General features: G+C 39.2%; 1 protein-coding gene across 2 annotated transcripts in view; it reads left to right on the forward strand.

Annotated features, from left to right (window-relative positions):
- LOC129283358 (uncharacterized) overlaps window positions 1–16,663 on the forward strand; it is a 181,077-nt gene that overhangs the window by 106,516 nt on the left and 57,898 nt on the right. For both annotated transcript variants that reach the window (XM_064113949.1, XM_064113950.1), the window contains exons 54-65: window positions 171–467; window positions 957–1,211; window positions 2,398–2,679; window positions 2,913–3,023; window positions 4,523–4,624; window positions 5,783–6,058; window positions 7,630–7,881; window positions 10,196–10,465; window positions 11,143–11,394; window positions 12,064–12,333; window positions 13,533–13,820; window positions 14,696–14,968. In XM_064113949.1, coding sequence (XP_063970019.1) covers window positions 171–467; window positions 957–1,211; window positions 2,398–2,679; window positions 2,913–3,023; window positions 4,523–4,624; window positions 5,783–6,058; window positions 7,630–7,881; window positions 10,196–10,465; window positions 11,143–11,394; window positions 12,064–12,333; window positions 13,533–13,820; window positions 14,696–14,968 — 2,928 coding nt within the window. The remainder of the gene's footprint in view (window positions 1–170; window positions 468–956; window positions 1,212–2,397; window positions 2,680–2,912; window positions 3,024–4,522; window positions 4,625–5,782; window positions 6,059–7,629; window positions 7,882–10,195; window positions 10,466–11,142; window positions 11,395–12,063; window positions 12,334–13,532; window positions 13,821–14,695; window positions 14,969–16,663) is intronic.

Consider the following 16,663-nt stretch of genomic DNA (forward strand, 5'->3'; position numbering starts at 1 on the left):
TTTGCAGCATTGAAGATGTGTTTGACGCTCTCAAACCAGGTGAGCTTTGCATGTATCTGATATCATTCTTGGATTACCTTGGTGTGCAAGAACTTTGGAGAATGAGAACAAGTAACTGGCAAAGAACTGTAACTGTCGCCAACTGATTTTTTTTCTTTGTCTCCGAGCAGGACCAGCACCCCCGTCCTCTGTAACTATCTCAGCAGTGAACTCCAGGAAGATTGAGATTCGTTGGGATCCACCACCAAACATTGCAGAGATGGTCCTGGAGTACTTCCAGACTGACGATCCCTCAGAGGATTACTGGGAGGGAAGGATCGACAACGACGGAACGTACGACATCCACGGCCTTGATGCGGATACGAGTTATACCGTACGGCTAAGCAGCGTTGGAAGGCCAGGAGCGGGCGCTGGGAGCGATGATGAGCGTTTGTCGGGAGAGCCGCTGGAAGAAATCGTCATGACAAGTAAGTCAGAAATGAAAAGCCGAACAACATTGTGATTATGATAATAATATAGGGTATTTGTATTGCGCATGTATCTACCTTGTTTGGTGTTCCATGCGCTCCTATATTATTCCCTGCTACGCTTGGTTACTGATTCTGGTGCTCATAGCTTCTTGAGGAATTACTGCTTCCTGCCGGTATCCATTTACCTCACCTTGCTTGAGTGCAGCACATTGTCGATCAATGTTTTGCTGGAGGATATTACGCTATCCCTCGGATTCAAACTCATGACCCTCTATTTCAGCCCTTTTCTCAATATCTAGGGACAAGGGAAACGTGACACTGGTGGAGCTTTTCGGGGGCGCAAATATAGGGGGAAGGGAAGGGGAAGTTGACAAGATAAGGAAAAAGGGGAAAAAATATTAGAAATCCAAAGAACCCATGTGTTTCTTCTTCTTCATGTTTTTCTTGGGGGGAGGACCTAAATATTTTTGTCTTTACACATTGCAGGAGAACGTACGCTTACAGTTTTCAACTTGGAAACGAATGTTCTGACCTTTTACTGGGATGACATGGCTTTGCCCAACGATGCGACGGGCTTCTACCTCAATGTGACCGACAATTTTGCAGAGGAAATACCTAGGGGAGGTACCGATGATACGTACCAAAAGACCATATCAGGCTTGACTCCCGGACAGCTCTACTCAGCCTCGCTCTTCGCCCGGCCAAGCAATCAGTTGCTGGACACGCTGGAGGTCCGAACAAGTAAGTTTCGTGCTTCCTAAATCCTAACGAAGATTTTGATAGTTCAGTTCTGAAGAAAAAAAATCTATTCTATTTCCATCCAAAATTCACTTCAGATAGTACCCCATGCAATCAAGTCTAGAATTGTGATACATGTAGTATCTGCTTGAATTGAACGATTTCAAGTTTGATGTTGGTGTTAGTAGTACAAATCAGAGTGTTTCTCTAGATTCACGATCAAAGTTGATTATACAGAAATAATCCGAATCACATCATGGATAGCCCAACACCGACTGAAATTCGCCCTTGGACCAGATTCATTTTAAGTTTGGTGATGTGTTGATGTGGAAATTGGCCAAACGCCAACACGGGAAGATCAACATTGAATTTAATCCATACAGTCATAGGTAGCAGCCCCTTAATCAATTGACGTTGTCATCGGGGCACAGAATCCTTGTGAAAGTTCCAAACATTAAACAACGTTTATATATTTCAAAGCAAACATGAACCATCGGACTTGTCAAGCACTTCAAGTCCTCGACTACTCAAATCTGGAAAGGGTTCCTATCCCATAATGCAACATCCTGAGCTGTGTAGTCTTGTAATACAGGCCCACTTGATGACCCACTGATGTACTCCGTTCATTTCTTGTTTCTTTTCATTGATAATATTACTGCAACAAATTGTAGTTTTGTTTAATTGATATACAACATTTGTTACGAAATTTCATTGATTTGTCTGTATTATCGATTATATTAAATATGTATTGTTACTTTGATTATATTTTGAAAAAATTGTTGAACGGAAATAAAATCTAAGTCTAAATCTAAATCTACTACTCCATTCATACAGCAATAATTATGTTACCAAGAGGATCCTCTAGAAAAAAAGTATTGTCTCTATACAAATAATATCTAACTAAAGGCGAATTTGTTGTCTGTATTATTGTAAAGGTATATTTTAAGACTAACTATTGGCAACAAAGGGTCAATAAAGTATTGTAGGCCTTTAATTTTTTTTAAGCACAAGCGCATAGAAAGTAACAGAGAATGCTTATAGCATTTCCATTTATTTGAATGTATGATAAAAGAGCACTGTTGATTAAATTCTCGCTCATCGGCATAAGTGCCATAGCTAGGATCCCAGGCTATCATTTATCTCCCTCTCTCTCTCTCTCTCTCTCTCTCTCTCTATTATTACCACTCAGAACCCAACACCCCACGATCTCTTGAGGTTGCCCAAACCACAATCACCACGGTGCGTGTCGAGTGGGACCTCCCTGTAGAAGATCTTCACCGGGGCTTCGAGGTCAACATAGACCCACCAACGGCCCTGCAGGAGCTTCCACTTACAGTGGGAAGGACCCTACGCGGATTCACCTTCGAGGGACTGAGGCACAAAACAACATACACAGTATCTGTGGCTACAGTTATGGGAGAAGGAGGGCTGGAGGAAAAGAGTATCTTTGCAAATGTGATAGCTAAAACGGGTGAGTGAGAACCAGGGCTTGGTGAACCGAACTGATTGATCCTATCAGGGGAAAGAAATAACATGGGAGGGGAGGGGGGGGGGGGGCTGGGGGCAACTTTAGCACCTGAAATGCTCAAAGGAGCCCTGGAAACTAAAAAAGGAGCCCTAGAATATCGAGCTCATTTTTAAATTGCTACCACAAGTGGAATTAATGTTTAACGTATATTTTTATCATTCTGTCTTTTTTCTTAGACGAAGGAGAAGGAGATGAAGTTTACCTATTATCCATTTCATCAATGGAGGTAGAAATCGGTTGGACATTTGAGGAGAACGAACGCATCTCATTAGATGGCGATATGATAGGTATGATTATCATGGTCCCATGACAAAAAGGATAGCGATTGATCGTACACTTGATTTTCACGATTGATTGTACATTGTAGTCAATGGAACCAATCGTAGGAAAATGTTCTACGATCATTGCTAAGCTTTGTCTCTAGGACCCCTGATGTAAGTTTCTCCATTAAGACAGGGTCGTGTATTTTCAAACCTGGGCTTCGGAACATAAAGCTTAGCGTTTGATTGTAGGGCTGAATTTACGACTGATCACACACAATACTCAATGCAATCAATTGTAGAAATGAGCCCCTATGATCAATTGCTAATCTTTATGTTAACGCCCCCTGATGTAAGTTTCTCCATTAAGACAGGGTCGTGTATCTTCAAACCTGGACTCCGGAACATAAAGCTTCACGTTTGATTGTGGGGCTGAATTTACGATTGATCGTACACTACTCAATTCAATCAATTGTAGAAATGAGCCCCTATGATCAATTGCTAATCTTTATGTTAACGCCCCCTGATGTAAGTTTCTCCATTAAGACAGGGTCACATATCTTCAGCCCCAGGCCCTGGAACATAAAGCTTAACAATTGATTGTAGGGCTGATTTTACAATTGATCATACACAATGTAATCGATTGTAGAAATGAGCCACACAATCGATTGCTGAGCTTCGTAATACAGGGCCCAGAGTTTTTAATTCAAGGGTCACTTCTTGTTTGAGAACAATATGATTTGCACGAGTAGCGTCACATGGTACAGGAAAGACATTGAGAGTTTCATTAAAATTACAAAGTAGGGAGGATGTTATAGTGCGAAGATTTGCATCATATTTGTAAAGAATTATGTGCATGCCATCATGAATATGAAATTAGTGAGCTGATATCCTGTCCTTAATTTTCCTGTTTTAAAATGATTTTAGTAACATATCTAAATTATTGTGATATGTTTCATTCATGTCTATAAACTTAAGGTATTTTTCCTTTGATGAAATAAAATTACACTGTACAGCAATAATGGTCTTGCACATTCAATCAGCAGACAATTTTGCTTTTAATCCTTGGAGCAAAACTTGAATAATTGTGATTTGAGATGATAAGAAACAAGAAATAGCATGCATCCAAATGTATCATCAAAATGATATAAAACTTCTAGAAATTCTAGAACTCCAGTATTTTTCTTATATGATTTTGATGATTTTTTTATAATTGGCCTTTGTTTGGCATTCAGTGGAGAGCTTCATATGTACATGAAAAAGAGAATATTTGTAATGTTGTAGATGTAAATAAAACGAGATATTGTCATACATATATTTCTGGGACCCAAGCAAGTCTTTTTGTCGCTAGTTTTATATGACTTCCAATAATGACGATATATTCAGCATAGTGCTTGTCTTTTTTGTATTACTCTGTTTGAACTTGGCAGTGAATCAATACATTACATGTATTTCATTGACTTGATGAGTTGTTTGTGTTTTGTTATTTCATTATTTTTTATTTGTACTTACCTCTAAATTTGCAGGTACAACCATAGCTTCCGAGATACCTTACAACATTTCAGATCTAATCCCGGGTAGACAGTATACTGCCACAGTTGGAAACGTTGCACTGACTTTCACAACAGGTGAAGCAAATATCATACTATTCCTCCTGTTTCTTTGAACCCGATGGAGAATGTGCTAGCATGCGTTCATTCAAAATCATTTACCGCCCTTTTACACGGTAATAAAATCGTAATTTGAATGATGATCCCAGTGAAAAATAAGTCTAATGACAAATATTTAGCATGTGTGAAACCAAACTAGAACATGATTAGAATCATGAACGCTAATAACAGCCAAGTATATATAAATCATCTTTATTTCATAATCAAAATAGAGAAGGTTCTCTACCAGTGATGATGGAACAAACTCCCCTTCACTGGCAATAGGCATAGTCAATCGCAATCATTACAATGATAATTCAAGATTCACATGTGAAAAGGCCCAAAGTTTCCCTCGGGTTAATGGGACGTTGCAACGAACATGGAATCAATTGCAAGTCTATTTACGTGCCCTAAATCAATCATAAGTCTGATTGCAAATTTGCAAGTGATTTGCTTGTATGTTTCATGCAGCAAAGTGTTGAAGTTCATTCGTTATATTAAAGTAAAAAACAAGTAAATCTATGAAGTCATGTTCCCACTTTTCTTTTATTATCTATTCTGATTTATACATGAAATCAAACTTTCTTGTATGCACAGATTCATTGAAGTCCTAAAATGAATAATATTTGTGTATGCTGTCTTTGTTTTATTCTGACCAACTATTCTTTGATGTAGTGTTATATTCTTTATGCTTTGTTAAAAAGCACAATCACATACAACATAAAATTATACACAAGATACAAATAATGACATGACTTCAAGAATGTGTAAAGTATTAAAGCAGTCCAGCAAAATATATATCATTTATTCTTCTTTACTCTTAAGTCTTACATTTCTCATGTGTTTTGGTTTGTTGGGCTGTTGCGTTTTCGTGTTGGGTTGTAGTAACAATTCATTACTTTTGAAAAATTAATTTTCATTGAATCCTAAGCAAAAATAAGGTCATTATCTTAGGCATGAAGTTTGTATTGGATGTGCACTTAAAAATCACGTAGTTGATTAGTTTTTGTCCAATTTGTGTAACGTCCAAAACAGAATTATCATTATCAATATTACCACCTTAACCATAATAATCATCGTCGTCATCATCATCATTACTACCACTCATTATCTATATCATTATTTTATTTCTCACAGTTCCAGCAACTCCACAAAGTCTAGAACTGAGGACAGTCGGACCTTATTCATTGGTATGGGAAGTGGACACTTCTCGCAACGATCTCAACTACGAGCGTCTCCAGGTCAGCTACAGCCCGGATTCTGGTCAGACACTGTCTCCCTTTGACATCAATCGCTGCACCGATGGCACGTTTGTCCTGGAGGGGCTTCAGCCAGACACGGAGTACTCTGTCTCTGTCATAGCGATTTCGGGTAGCACTGAAAGTGAAGTTTTGAGGAGATACGGATTTACAAGTAAGGATGAAGCTTGAGAAGGGATGGGTTGTCTTTCTAGGTGTGTGTGGGTTTCAGTTGGTGAAGGTATAGATGTTTGTGTGTGTGTGTGTGTGGGGGGGGTGGGTGTTTGTGGGTGTTGGTGTGTGTGTTTCAGTGGATGTTGGTTTAGATGTGGGTGGATGGATGTTAGTGTGTGTGTGGGTGGGTGTTTGTTCGTGTTTCAGTGGGTGTATAGGTATACATGTGGCTGGATGTGTGTGGGTGTGGGTGGGTATTTGTGGGTGTTTGTGTGTGTGTTTCAGTGGACATTGCTTTAGATGTGGGTGGATGGATGTAAGTGTGTGGGTGGGTGTTTGTGTTTCAGTGGGTGTATAGGTATACATGTTGCTGGATGTGTGTGGGTGTGGGTGTGTGCGTTTTAGTGAATGTTGGTTTAGATGTGGGTGGAATGATGTATTAAGTGTGTGTGGTGGGTGTTTGTATGTCTGTGTATCAGTGGGTGTATAGGTATAGATGTGGCTGGATGTGTGTGGGTGTGGGTGGGTGGGTAGGTGTAGACATATGTATGTGATGGTACATGTAGGATGGGTGTGTGTTTATGCTTACATGTAGGAAGCACTTGTGTGGGTAGGTGGGTGTGGACATAGGAAGCATATGTGTATAAGTTGGTAAATGTGTGGGTGTGGGTGAGTGTTAGGAGTGGGTGGTTTAAGGAGAGACAATTGAAGAAGACAAGATCAAGTTGAGGGTGAGAGTAGAAGGGTTGGGTTGCAGACGGAGGATGTACTGATTCAGGTAAAAAGAGGCAAGTGTCAATGCTGTACGTGCAAGATAAATTTGGAGCCGCACCAATCAATTTTAACAAAATCCTAATTAAAACTTTGGATTACTGACTATTTTTAATAAACACAGAAATCCATCGTAATGGGCCATGAAAGTTTTAGGGAAATCAGTGCAACATACAGTCCATGTCCAGTTATATATATATTTATCATTTGTGTCACTCGTTGGTAATTGCTAAATTGCAACATTACTGTTTCATAAAGTCACATGATGACATTATTCCGTTACCATTTTTTCCACACTTCCCTCCTCTCCCCCTTTACGTTTCTCCATCTCCCTCACACCCCCTCCTACCTCCCCTCCCATCTCCCCTCCCCATTTCCCTCCCCCTCCTCTCCCCCATCTTCATTCCCCCCCTCGATATCCCCTGTCTTCCTCTTCTCTATCTCCCTGTCTCTCCCCCTCCTACTTCCCCTCCATCACCCCTCCCCCATCTTCATCCCCTCCCCCCTCAATATCCCCTTCCTTCCTCTTCTCTATCTCCCTGTCTCTCCCCCTCCTACTTCCCCTCCATCACCCCTCCCCCATCTTCATCCCCTCCCCCTCAATATCCCCTTCCTTCCTCTTCTCTATCTCCCTGTCTCTCCCCCTCCTACTTCCCCTCCATCACCCCTCCCCATTTCCCTCCCCCTCCCCCATCTTCATCCCCTCCCCCCCTCAATATCCCCTTCCTTCCTCTTCTCTATCTCCCCTCCCTCTCACTGTCTCCCCTCCCCCATGCTCCTATCAACCCTCCTCTCCTCCAGCTTGTGCCAGAATTGGCGTACTCCACGTGGTATCCCTCACCAGCTCTGAAATCACCGTATCCTGGGGCCCCGTGGACGGCATCCAGAGCTACAATCTACGTCTGTTCAGCGGCACCGGTAACTTCCTCAGAAACCTGGACCTCCCGGCTAATAGAGACACGGCAACGTTTGATGCATTGACAGCGGCAACTAACTACACAGTGCGACTTATTGTCGATAGTGTGGAAAGGGATGAACTTCAGTTTATAAGCAGTACGTGGTTTTTTTTTATAAATAACATGTGCACACATTGGGACCAATTATGCTAAAGCATTTTCATTTACTTGATGTAAGCTCAAAAAGAGCCATACAGATGCCTTGGTCTAGGGATTACATTATGGGGACCGAATCCCTGACTTTCTTGTGTGTAGTTACGCGCCTAAAAGCGCCGTAGTCTCCGCCACGGCACCTCCACTAATCAGTAAGTTATTGTTAAATTGTTTGGCTGCTGAATCAGACTCGAGTGGGAAAGTACCTGAATGTGGCTCGTTTGCATTGATGTAATAAATGCAGTTAACTAATCATTTTTCAACTGGATTCAAGTGTGTGGGACTGCAGGTGATGGGGGGATTCACAAAGGTGAAGTCTGACTGAAAATTTAAAAAAATGCAATTATCTCTTAAAGTGATCATTTCACTTTGTTCTGATTTAAAAAATTCTCCTTTTGGTCCCTGAAAATGGGCTAAACATTAGGCTTATAGTGTAAAAATACCATCCCAAAAGTTTCAAAGAATTATATTTACAGGATCAATTTTAAAACCTTGGAGATGTAAACCAAAGTTTGAAATAATTGGGAGTTGGTTTCAATGACTATGTGTATACAGGGAATATGTGCACCACAACACATTAATTCTAGATGAACACAGCATGACCTACATACAGTGTGTACAAGGTATACTCTGAATGTACAGTGCAGCTAATAGTGTGTGTATAAGAGATAAACACAACAGAAGGCAGTCAAAATAGCCAACGGACTTTTTGAATTGGAGAAAACTGGTCATAAGCTGAACCCGTCTACTAGACGGTTCTCAAAATCAGGCTAATAAATTACTACTTGTATCTAAATTAGAGTTTTTCATCCTATATTGTGGTCTGTTTCAGGGTTTTTGAGGACAAATACAGGCACTCATACGCACGTTTCAACTCAGTTTGAGAATTTTTTAAATCAGCTGCTCACAAAGTTAAACGATCCCTTTAATAACCCCATTAGTCAGATTTCGCTCAGGGAGGCACATTTTCTTCCTTAAAGGGATCGTTTCACTTTGTGAGCAGCTGAGATAAAAAATTATCAAACTAAGATGAAACATACAATATGCATGTAGGCTGAAAAGCTCTAATTTAGACACATGTACATGTAGCCATTTATTAGCCTGATTTTGATAATTGTCTCGAAGACACAGTTAGCTTGTGCCCAGTTTTCTCAAATTCAAAAAGTTTGTTGGCTGTGTTGATTGCCTTCTGCTGTGTGTATCTCCAATGCACACACTATTATTAACTCCACTGTACATTCAGTGTACCTTGTATGCAATGTATGTAGGTCATGCTGAGTTCGTCCAGAGTTTATGTCTTGTAGTGTACAGATTCGCTCTATACACATAGTCATTAAAACTAGCCCCCAAATATTTTCAGACTTTGGTTTACATCTCCAAAGTTTTAATATAGTTCCTGTAGATATGATACTTTGAAAATTTTGGGCTGGTATTTTTACACTATAAGCCTCATGTTTTAGCCCTTTTTCTAGAACCAAAATGAGAAGTTTTTAATTCAGAACAAAGTGAAATGATCACTTTCATCATTCAGAATGTGGGTTAAGGCCACCGCACACCTTACGACCTAACTGGTCTGAGACTGAGTGAGGGGAGATGAATAGCAAGGTAGTCATAAGCCTTGACACTGCACACCTTGCGATCCGACTACCATGCTGTCTGCGACTCACGCATGCGCTTTTTGCCATAGCAACTGAGAAAATGTGCTTATTACTGCATATGCGTGTTGTTTATCATATACGCGTCGTGCAACTCTGCTGTCTGATTGGCTGGAAATTGGATTGAGCTTGCGATCCAGTCATAAGGATTTGACATGTCAAATCCTTACGATTTTCCTTGCGACTTGTCTCTGACCGGTCTGCGACTCTCAAGCTGACAAGAGCTCTGACGTCACATCTCCCCTCACTCAGTCGCAAGCCAGTCGTAGACCAGTCGGGGTGTAAGGTGTGCGGTGGCCTTTAAATATCTTGCGCCAGTTGGAACTTGATCAGGACTGGTTATCAAACATACATCTTTGTGAAATTCCCCCTCATTAGAACACAATCAATTTGGAAAACTAGATTACATGTGAAGTATAATCACATCTAACACTGGTAGTGGCAATAGCGTATTCGAACTGGCTGCAGTTGAGAGTCCTTCAAGTTTTTATTTATTGAAATGTATTACTGAGTGTGGTTTAAGATTATTGATTTTGAAGATTTGACATTTTGCTAGTTGCGGCCGCACTGATTTGGCTTATTTAATCTTCACCAACCCATCAGATCCTGAGGCACCAGGCCCTATCACCTTGGCAACCTCCACGCAGACCCGCCTCTCGTTTAGTTGGGAAACGCCATCGACTGAATACACGTATGAAATATACATCTCAAGGAGCGATGAGCAGGAGCACCGGCCAGTGGGTGTGGTCTATCCGAATGAAGCTCCGGAATTTGAGGTGGCTGGTCTTCTTCCGGAAACAACGTATTCCATCAGGATCTTCTCAGTGTTTTTTGGATTTCGAAGCGATCCTACTGATGCTCTATTCTCAACAGGTACTTACTACATACTAGGCAGGATTTGATGGGGCGGGGTATGGAAGCATTTGTCTCCCCCCCCCCCCCCACCCAATAACCTGTTATTTCATGAGAAGTGCATTCCCTTTTTGAAATTATTATTATTATTATTTATTCAGCAAATAATATACAAAATACATTTCAGCGTAAACAATACAAAATAAGAAATACCAACCATTGGAACGCCAGGAACAGGAAAAGTTAACTTAATTACTGTGGCATGAAGCCTCCTGTCCCAATTCCAATGGTTGAAATAATATCCATCTTGCATTAATTTTCTGTGTTTTGCTTGATGTATTTCGAGACTAAGTTCTGTTGTCACTATTAAAATTAGTAATACTAATAATAAAAATGCCTAAAAGAGCCCAATTAAGCTTATCTACTTATTTGTCTATTTATATTTCATTATATTTATCATGTCAGGGTATAACAGTGGTGCCTCTTCGAGTACATGTAGATTCATTATACTTTTCTCCAGTATAAAAAAGAAAAGAAATTTATTGAAAGTGCACTCAATTCTGTCAAGGCTAAATTCATGTCACATTTTGTCATATTTGACTAACAAATTGCGTACTGGAACTGAATGATTTCTGTACAACGTATATGGAAAGTATGGAATACAGTAGTAAATGGGTTAATACTGCCTTACAATACAGATGAACAAGTCCTTGTGTTTGTTGGAACCCCCGAGAACCTCACTGTTTCTTGGGGAGCGCAAGATGGCGCTAGTTCCTACAGGCTCGTTTACACAACGACCAATAGAGAAACCAACAGCATCGCCATTTCAACCGCTTCAACGTCTGAAGTTATTGATAATCTGCTATCTGGCGCCATCTACAATTTCGTACTCTACTCCGTTGCTGCTGATAGCACAGAAGTGAAGGTCGCCGATGCAGAGTTTGTTCAGAGTAAGTTATCTGAAGTTTCCTTTTCATCTTGATGTTTTTAATTATTCACTTTTTCTTCTGGTATTTCGTCTTTTTCTTTGACTCTGGTTACCTAAACATGCAAATGTTTTTGTTTATGAGGAAATATTATAATTATTGTAAAAGATATATTCTTTTGTAATTGCTCCTAAATCATACTTTTGTCTCAAAAAAGGTAACCAGGTTAAGTTCTTATAAATGTCAATAAACCCTTTGGCCCGAATTCACAAATGTGGTTTTTAAAACCATTGTTTGAAACTATGTTTTATGCAGATTTCTTATATAAATTACGTTAATTTACCGCGTATAGTAAAAAAAATTCCATTGCTGATGTGCGCTTTTGTTACAGTGCGCCGAATTGATGCCTGTTGCCATGGTTAAGTATGCTATTTTATTCATGAGTCCACTCTCATTAATTAAAAACAGTGGACTCATGAATAAAATACCATGGATTCTACCGACGGTTTTAAAAACCACAATTTGGGCCTTTGTTTTCTTGCTGGACCCTCATCGTATTAGAATGGAGGTGGGTATTGATAAAGTTTTCATACCATGCAAGGTGCACTGGAACCAGAGCTTAAACCTGAAGTGCTTCCACTGATAAATAAGGACCATTATCATTATCAATATTATGATCTTTTGTGTCGACAGGGCCTTTGACACCATCTGCCGAAATTTCAGACGTGAAAGCAACGACCGCTCTTCTCGCCTTCACTCCCGGAGAAGGAATCTTTGACGACTACGTGGTCACGTTGTCGTCCCCGACGTACAGCTGCGGAGCTCGCCAGCCAGTCTTCACCCTTTCCCGCGAGGCTTGCCCAGAGCTACTGATTACGGATCTGTATCCCGGCGTGATATATACTGCCTCCGTCTACGCCAGGACCGGTGAAAGTGGGCGTAGTCTCCCCAGTAACACAACAGGTTAGTTTTTTTTTTCACTCAACAGATTTGGGTTATTTACATTACATTATCAGTGCTAGGTATGCATTTATCTTGAATTAATTACGTTACTGATGTTGATAAAATTATTGCTGTGCTTGCAATGAATTTGATTGCACATCCAATCTGGAAAAATAGGTCAGAAACAATGTTGAGAATTGAAAAACCAGCACGATTTGAACCCCTGATCTACTGCTTTAGCGCAGTGACTCTGCCACCAGGCCATCACTGGTCAAGGGCACAGTCCTAATGAATGAAATATGAATGAATACAAATGTCCCCATTATACGAGGTAAAGTCTTCCGACTGGTAAAACAGTGTAGATGATCATCCACTCATTCTGAGTTTTTACAAATGAAAATTTATGGATCAAATCCCAACATGTAGATTGAGCGCCCTTACAGGCGCTCTCTTTTCGACAGTGTCCTCAATTTTTTTAATTTTTGGTTATATAATACTCACTTTTGTTTGTATATTTCATATGTTCTACATTGTAAAGCGCTTTTATATTGATTTCATGAAAAGCGCTATATAAGACTTAAGTTATTATTATTAGAGTATTTATCAACATTCCTTACAGTTGAACTTGTGTGTGATTTCTCTTCATTTAGGCCAAAATTCACAATTACTATTCTTTCAATGACTAACTATCGGGCCATTAATGGTTCAAGGCACAGTTGTGATAATGAAATAATAAGAAATACAATAGCTGCTTTGATATTAGATGACAGAGTCTACATGTACATCATAGTCTTAAAACATTCCTTACAATTTCCCATCCCAGAGAATTATCTTCTTTTAGTCAAAAATTTATCACTGCTGTTTCTTTCGTTCTTTACATCCCTAGCCTTGCCCCTCTGTCGAAATCCTCTTCTCAAAGTCCAAAATTTCATCATGATTGTAACCCTTTTCTGTAAATCCTATTCCCTTATCCAAGGCTCCACACTAACTTTTTATCTTGGTGGCCCAAAAAGCAAATTTGGTAGACCTAAAGCAATAAAAAACATTACAATTTATCAAAACTTTGATTACCCAACTGGGCCACCAATTACAGGCTTTAAGAGAACTTTGTGGCCCGACCCTCATTTTTGGTTGCCCCGGGCCACTGCTTATGTCGAGTCCTGCCTAATCTAAAACTCTAGCACTTCTGTTGCCCTTTCCTGTTAATTCTCTTCATGTAGTTCTAAATTTCACCACGACTGTTCCTTCAATTGAGATGGAAGTCAGCCGAGTAGAAACAACCTCCATCGAGGTCATCTGGAATACGGGCTTGGTAGAGGAGTATCTCCTCTACCATGGTATAGGCGATGATGCCACCGGCACCCTCATTCAGTACAACCCAAATCTAGACTTCCACATACACACCTTCGATGACCTGGTGCCGGGAACCGAGTACACCATCACCATCTATGGGGTCGTTGATAGAACCAGTGTGATGAATCTAAATCTAAGAAAAGAGCAGTATACCAGTAAGTTTGTGGGCGATCGTTCACTCTGTGTTACTTAATCGTTGATGGCATGGATGAAATGCATTCATGAACTAATGAATACACTATTGTTGACTGATATTGACGAAGGTTGTGGACAAACAATCACTCTGTTTGACTGAATTGTAGATGGCATAGATGAATGTATTCATGAACAAATGAATACTTGATTATGAACTACTATACAAGTAAGTTTGAGGACGGCCTTTATGAACTAATAGATACACAATTTTTGACTGATATACAAGTAAGTTTATAGATGATAGTTTGCTCTGTGTTACTTAGTTGTTGATGGCATGATTAAGGGTGATCGTTCCATCTGTGTGATAGATTTATTGATGGCATGGATGAATGCATTCATGAACTAATGAATAATACAGTTGTTGACTAATATACAGGTAAGTTTGAGGATGATTGTTCACTCTGTGTGACAAAATTGTTGATGTCATGTATGAAAACATTCACTGACTGATGAATACATATTTGGTGACTAAATTAAGTGAGCAGTATACAAATAAGTTGTAGGATAATTGTTCACTCTGACTGAATTGCTGATGGCATGTATGAAGGCATTCATGAACTGATGAATAGATATTTCCTGACTGATTGGTAAAAGTGATACAGTGTATCTATGGGTCAGTGTCTTCATGAACTGATGAATTAATATTTCATTTATTGATTGATTATCATGTATTTGAGATATCATCATTATTGAACTTCTCCTTTTTCAGCAGCTGATTCAATCTCATACATGTATCTGGCGCTAACTGTACAAGAAAACACCTGTTTGATTAATTCGTCACTAAACATCTGCATGTATGTGAGATGTCATGATTATTCAACTTCTCCATTTTCAGAACCTGATCCAGTCTCAAACCTGGTGCTAACACCGCAAGAAAACACCATACACCTCACTTGGTCAGCGCCCAACACCGCACGCAGTGGCTACCGCGTTTGCTGGTATTCAGCGTCCACCAGCGGCGACGAGTGGCTTGATAGCGATGCCACCACATTCCCGTTGGTTATCTCAACGCCCAATGAGGAGTATGTCATCTCTGTGGCAGCGTACGTTGGAGAGAGTCAGGGCGATTACGTCCTTAGTGACAAAGTTACTGACTTCATAACCCTAAGTAAGTGCGATCTCTGAGAATTGTTTATTCTTATTGTGTGTCCCTAATGGTTACTTGCTGGAAACCTCTTTCGATATGTACAGTAATTATCCTTATATTTATGATTAGAACAAAATATTGGCAATTCGAGGACTCAGAACTAATCAGGTAGAGCGACAAAATATTCATTGTCCATAAATTATTAAATCTGACATAATTTTAATTGGATTTATTTTCTAAAAAACTGATAACTCATTTCTAGTGTTAAAGGCGTTGTTTCATGTTGCATTGTCCTGAATATGTTTTTTATTATCTCTGATGAATTTCAATAATGGTTTATTGTAAACACAAGTACAGCTTAAACCTAAAAGCACCGCTAGCTGACTTTTAACTTTCAAATCTCGCACAACTTTTGACACCAAATTTGGGGTGCCCAGGTACGCGGTTACGAAATTATGCAACATTACGTAAGTGCACGTTGGAACCAAAACTGCTCAAAAACGTGAATTCATGTACAAATCCAATGCAGATTGTGTATTTAGCCATAATTCATAAATGTAGCATTATTTCTACTTTTACTGATTAAACTTAAATAATTTATTCTTGTTTATAATCAGAATTAAGTCTGCAACAATTTCCATCGAAAAAAACAAAAAATAAAAAGTCGAAATACATAGGAAATTAAAAAACAATTCAATACATAAGAAAAAAATTGTGATTCCAAATTTTGTTGAAGTACATTTGATCGGGATCCTACAAAGAGTCTGTGAATAAAAAAATAGCAGTTTGAGGGCCATATGATAGTTGATTAGAGCAAATGTTATATTTCATGCATAAATTAGCATAATTGATTGATTGAATTAAAAAACTTATTATTTCAAAAAAATTAACCATACAGCCTTGTCGATTTTATCGCACACTATCACTGCAAATGAAACCTCTCCTCTGATGTTAGCATTCATTTCTTTGGATGCCGTTTCATTTCAACATTTATTCCTAAATTCATTTCATGATTTACTCATTTATTAATTTTGATATGTAGGGGAAGGCGGGGTAAGTTGTGACACTTTTTGCATTTTGCATGTTAGAATTCATATGACTTATAATATTGTAGAAATAAGTACCTAGCCTTTAGATTTGATTCATGGGAAATATTTTTCACCTATATATAACTTTCTATCCCCACACTGAAAGTCATTGTGACCTTTGAAAAACACGATGTCAAATGGCTCAACTTGCCCCATCTATGGGGTAAATTGTGCCACCTTCTGGGGTAAGTTGAGCCACAAAAACTATGTACAGAATGTATGCGGGAAGAGCCATCGTGTCAATTTTTCATTTTAAGTCTTTACACTTGCTAATTCTCTATAAATACTAACATCCTCTAAAAGTAAAAGGATTGTCATATGAATTTGCTCCTTTCTGCCTGCATATCAATGGCTATTTAAGGTTTTTTTTAATTATGATACATTACCATAAGAATTACTATGGCTCAACTTGCCCCACGTTGGCTGGTTCAAATTACCCCATTCCGAACTTAATGTGATATTTTCACATCCACTCATTTCTTATGCATCCATCATCTAAAAGACTATGACAAGAATAAGAATTCATACCAGGACTAACAAGATTGTTCTTATTTCTGTATTATATTCAAAGACGTGCGCGGGTAAAAAACACTTATCTATTTCACACCCCATTTTACTTTTTTTGCTG

The sequence above is a fragment of the Lytechinus pictus genome, chromosome 19 (genome assembly GCF_037042905.1).
Source record: "Lytechinus pictus isolate F3 Inbred chromosome 19, Lp3.0, whole genome shotgun sequence".
Classification (NCBI taxonomy): Eukaryota; Metazoa; Echinodermata; class Echinoidea; order Temnopleuroida; family Toxopneustidae; genus Lytechinus; species Lytechinus pictus.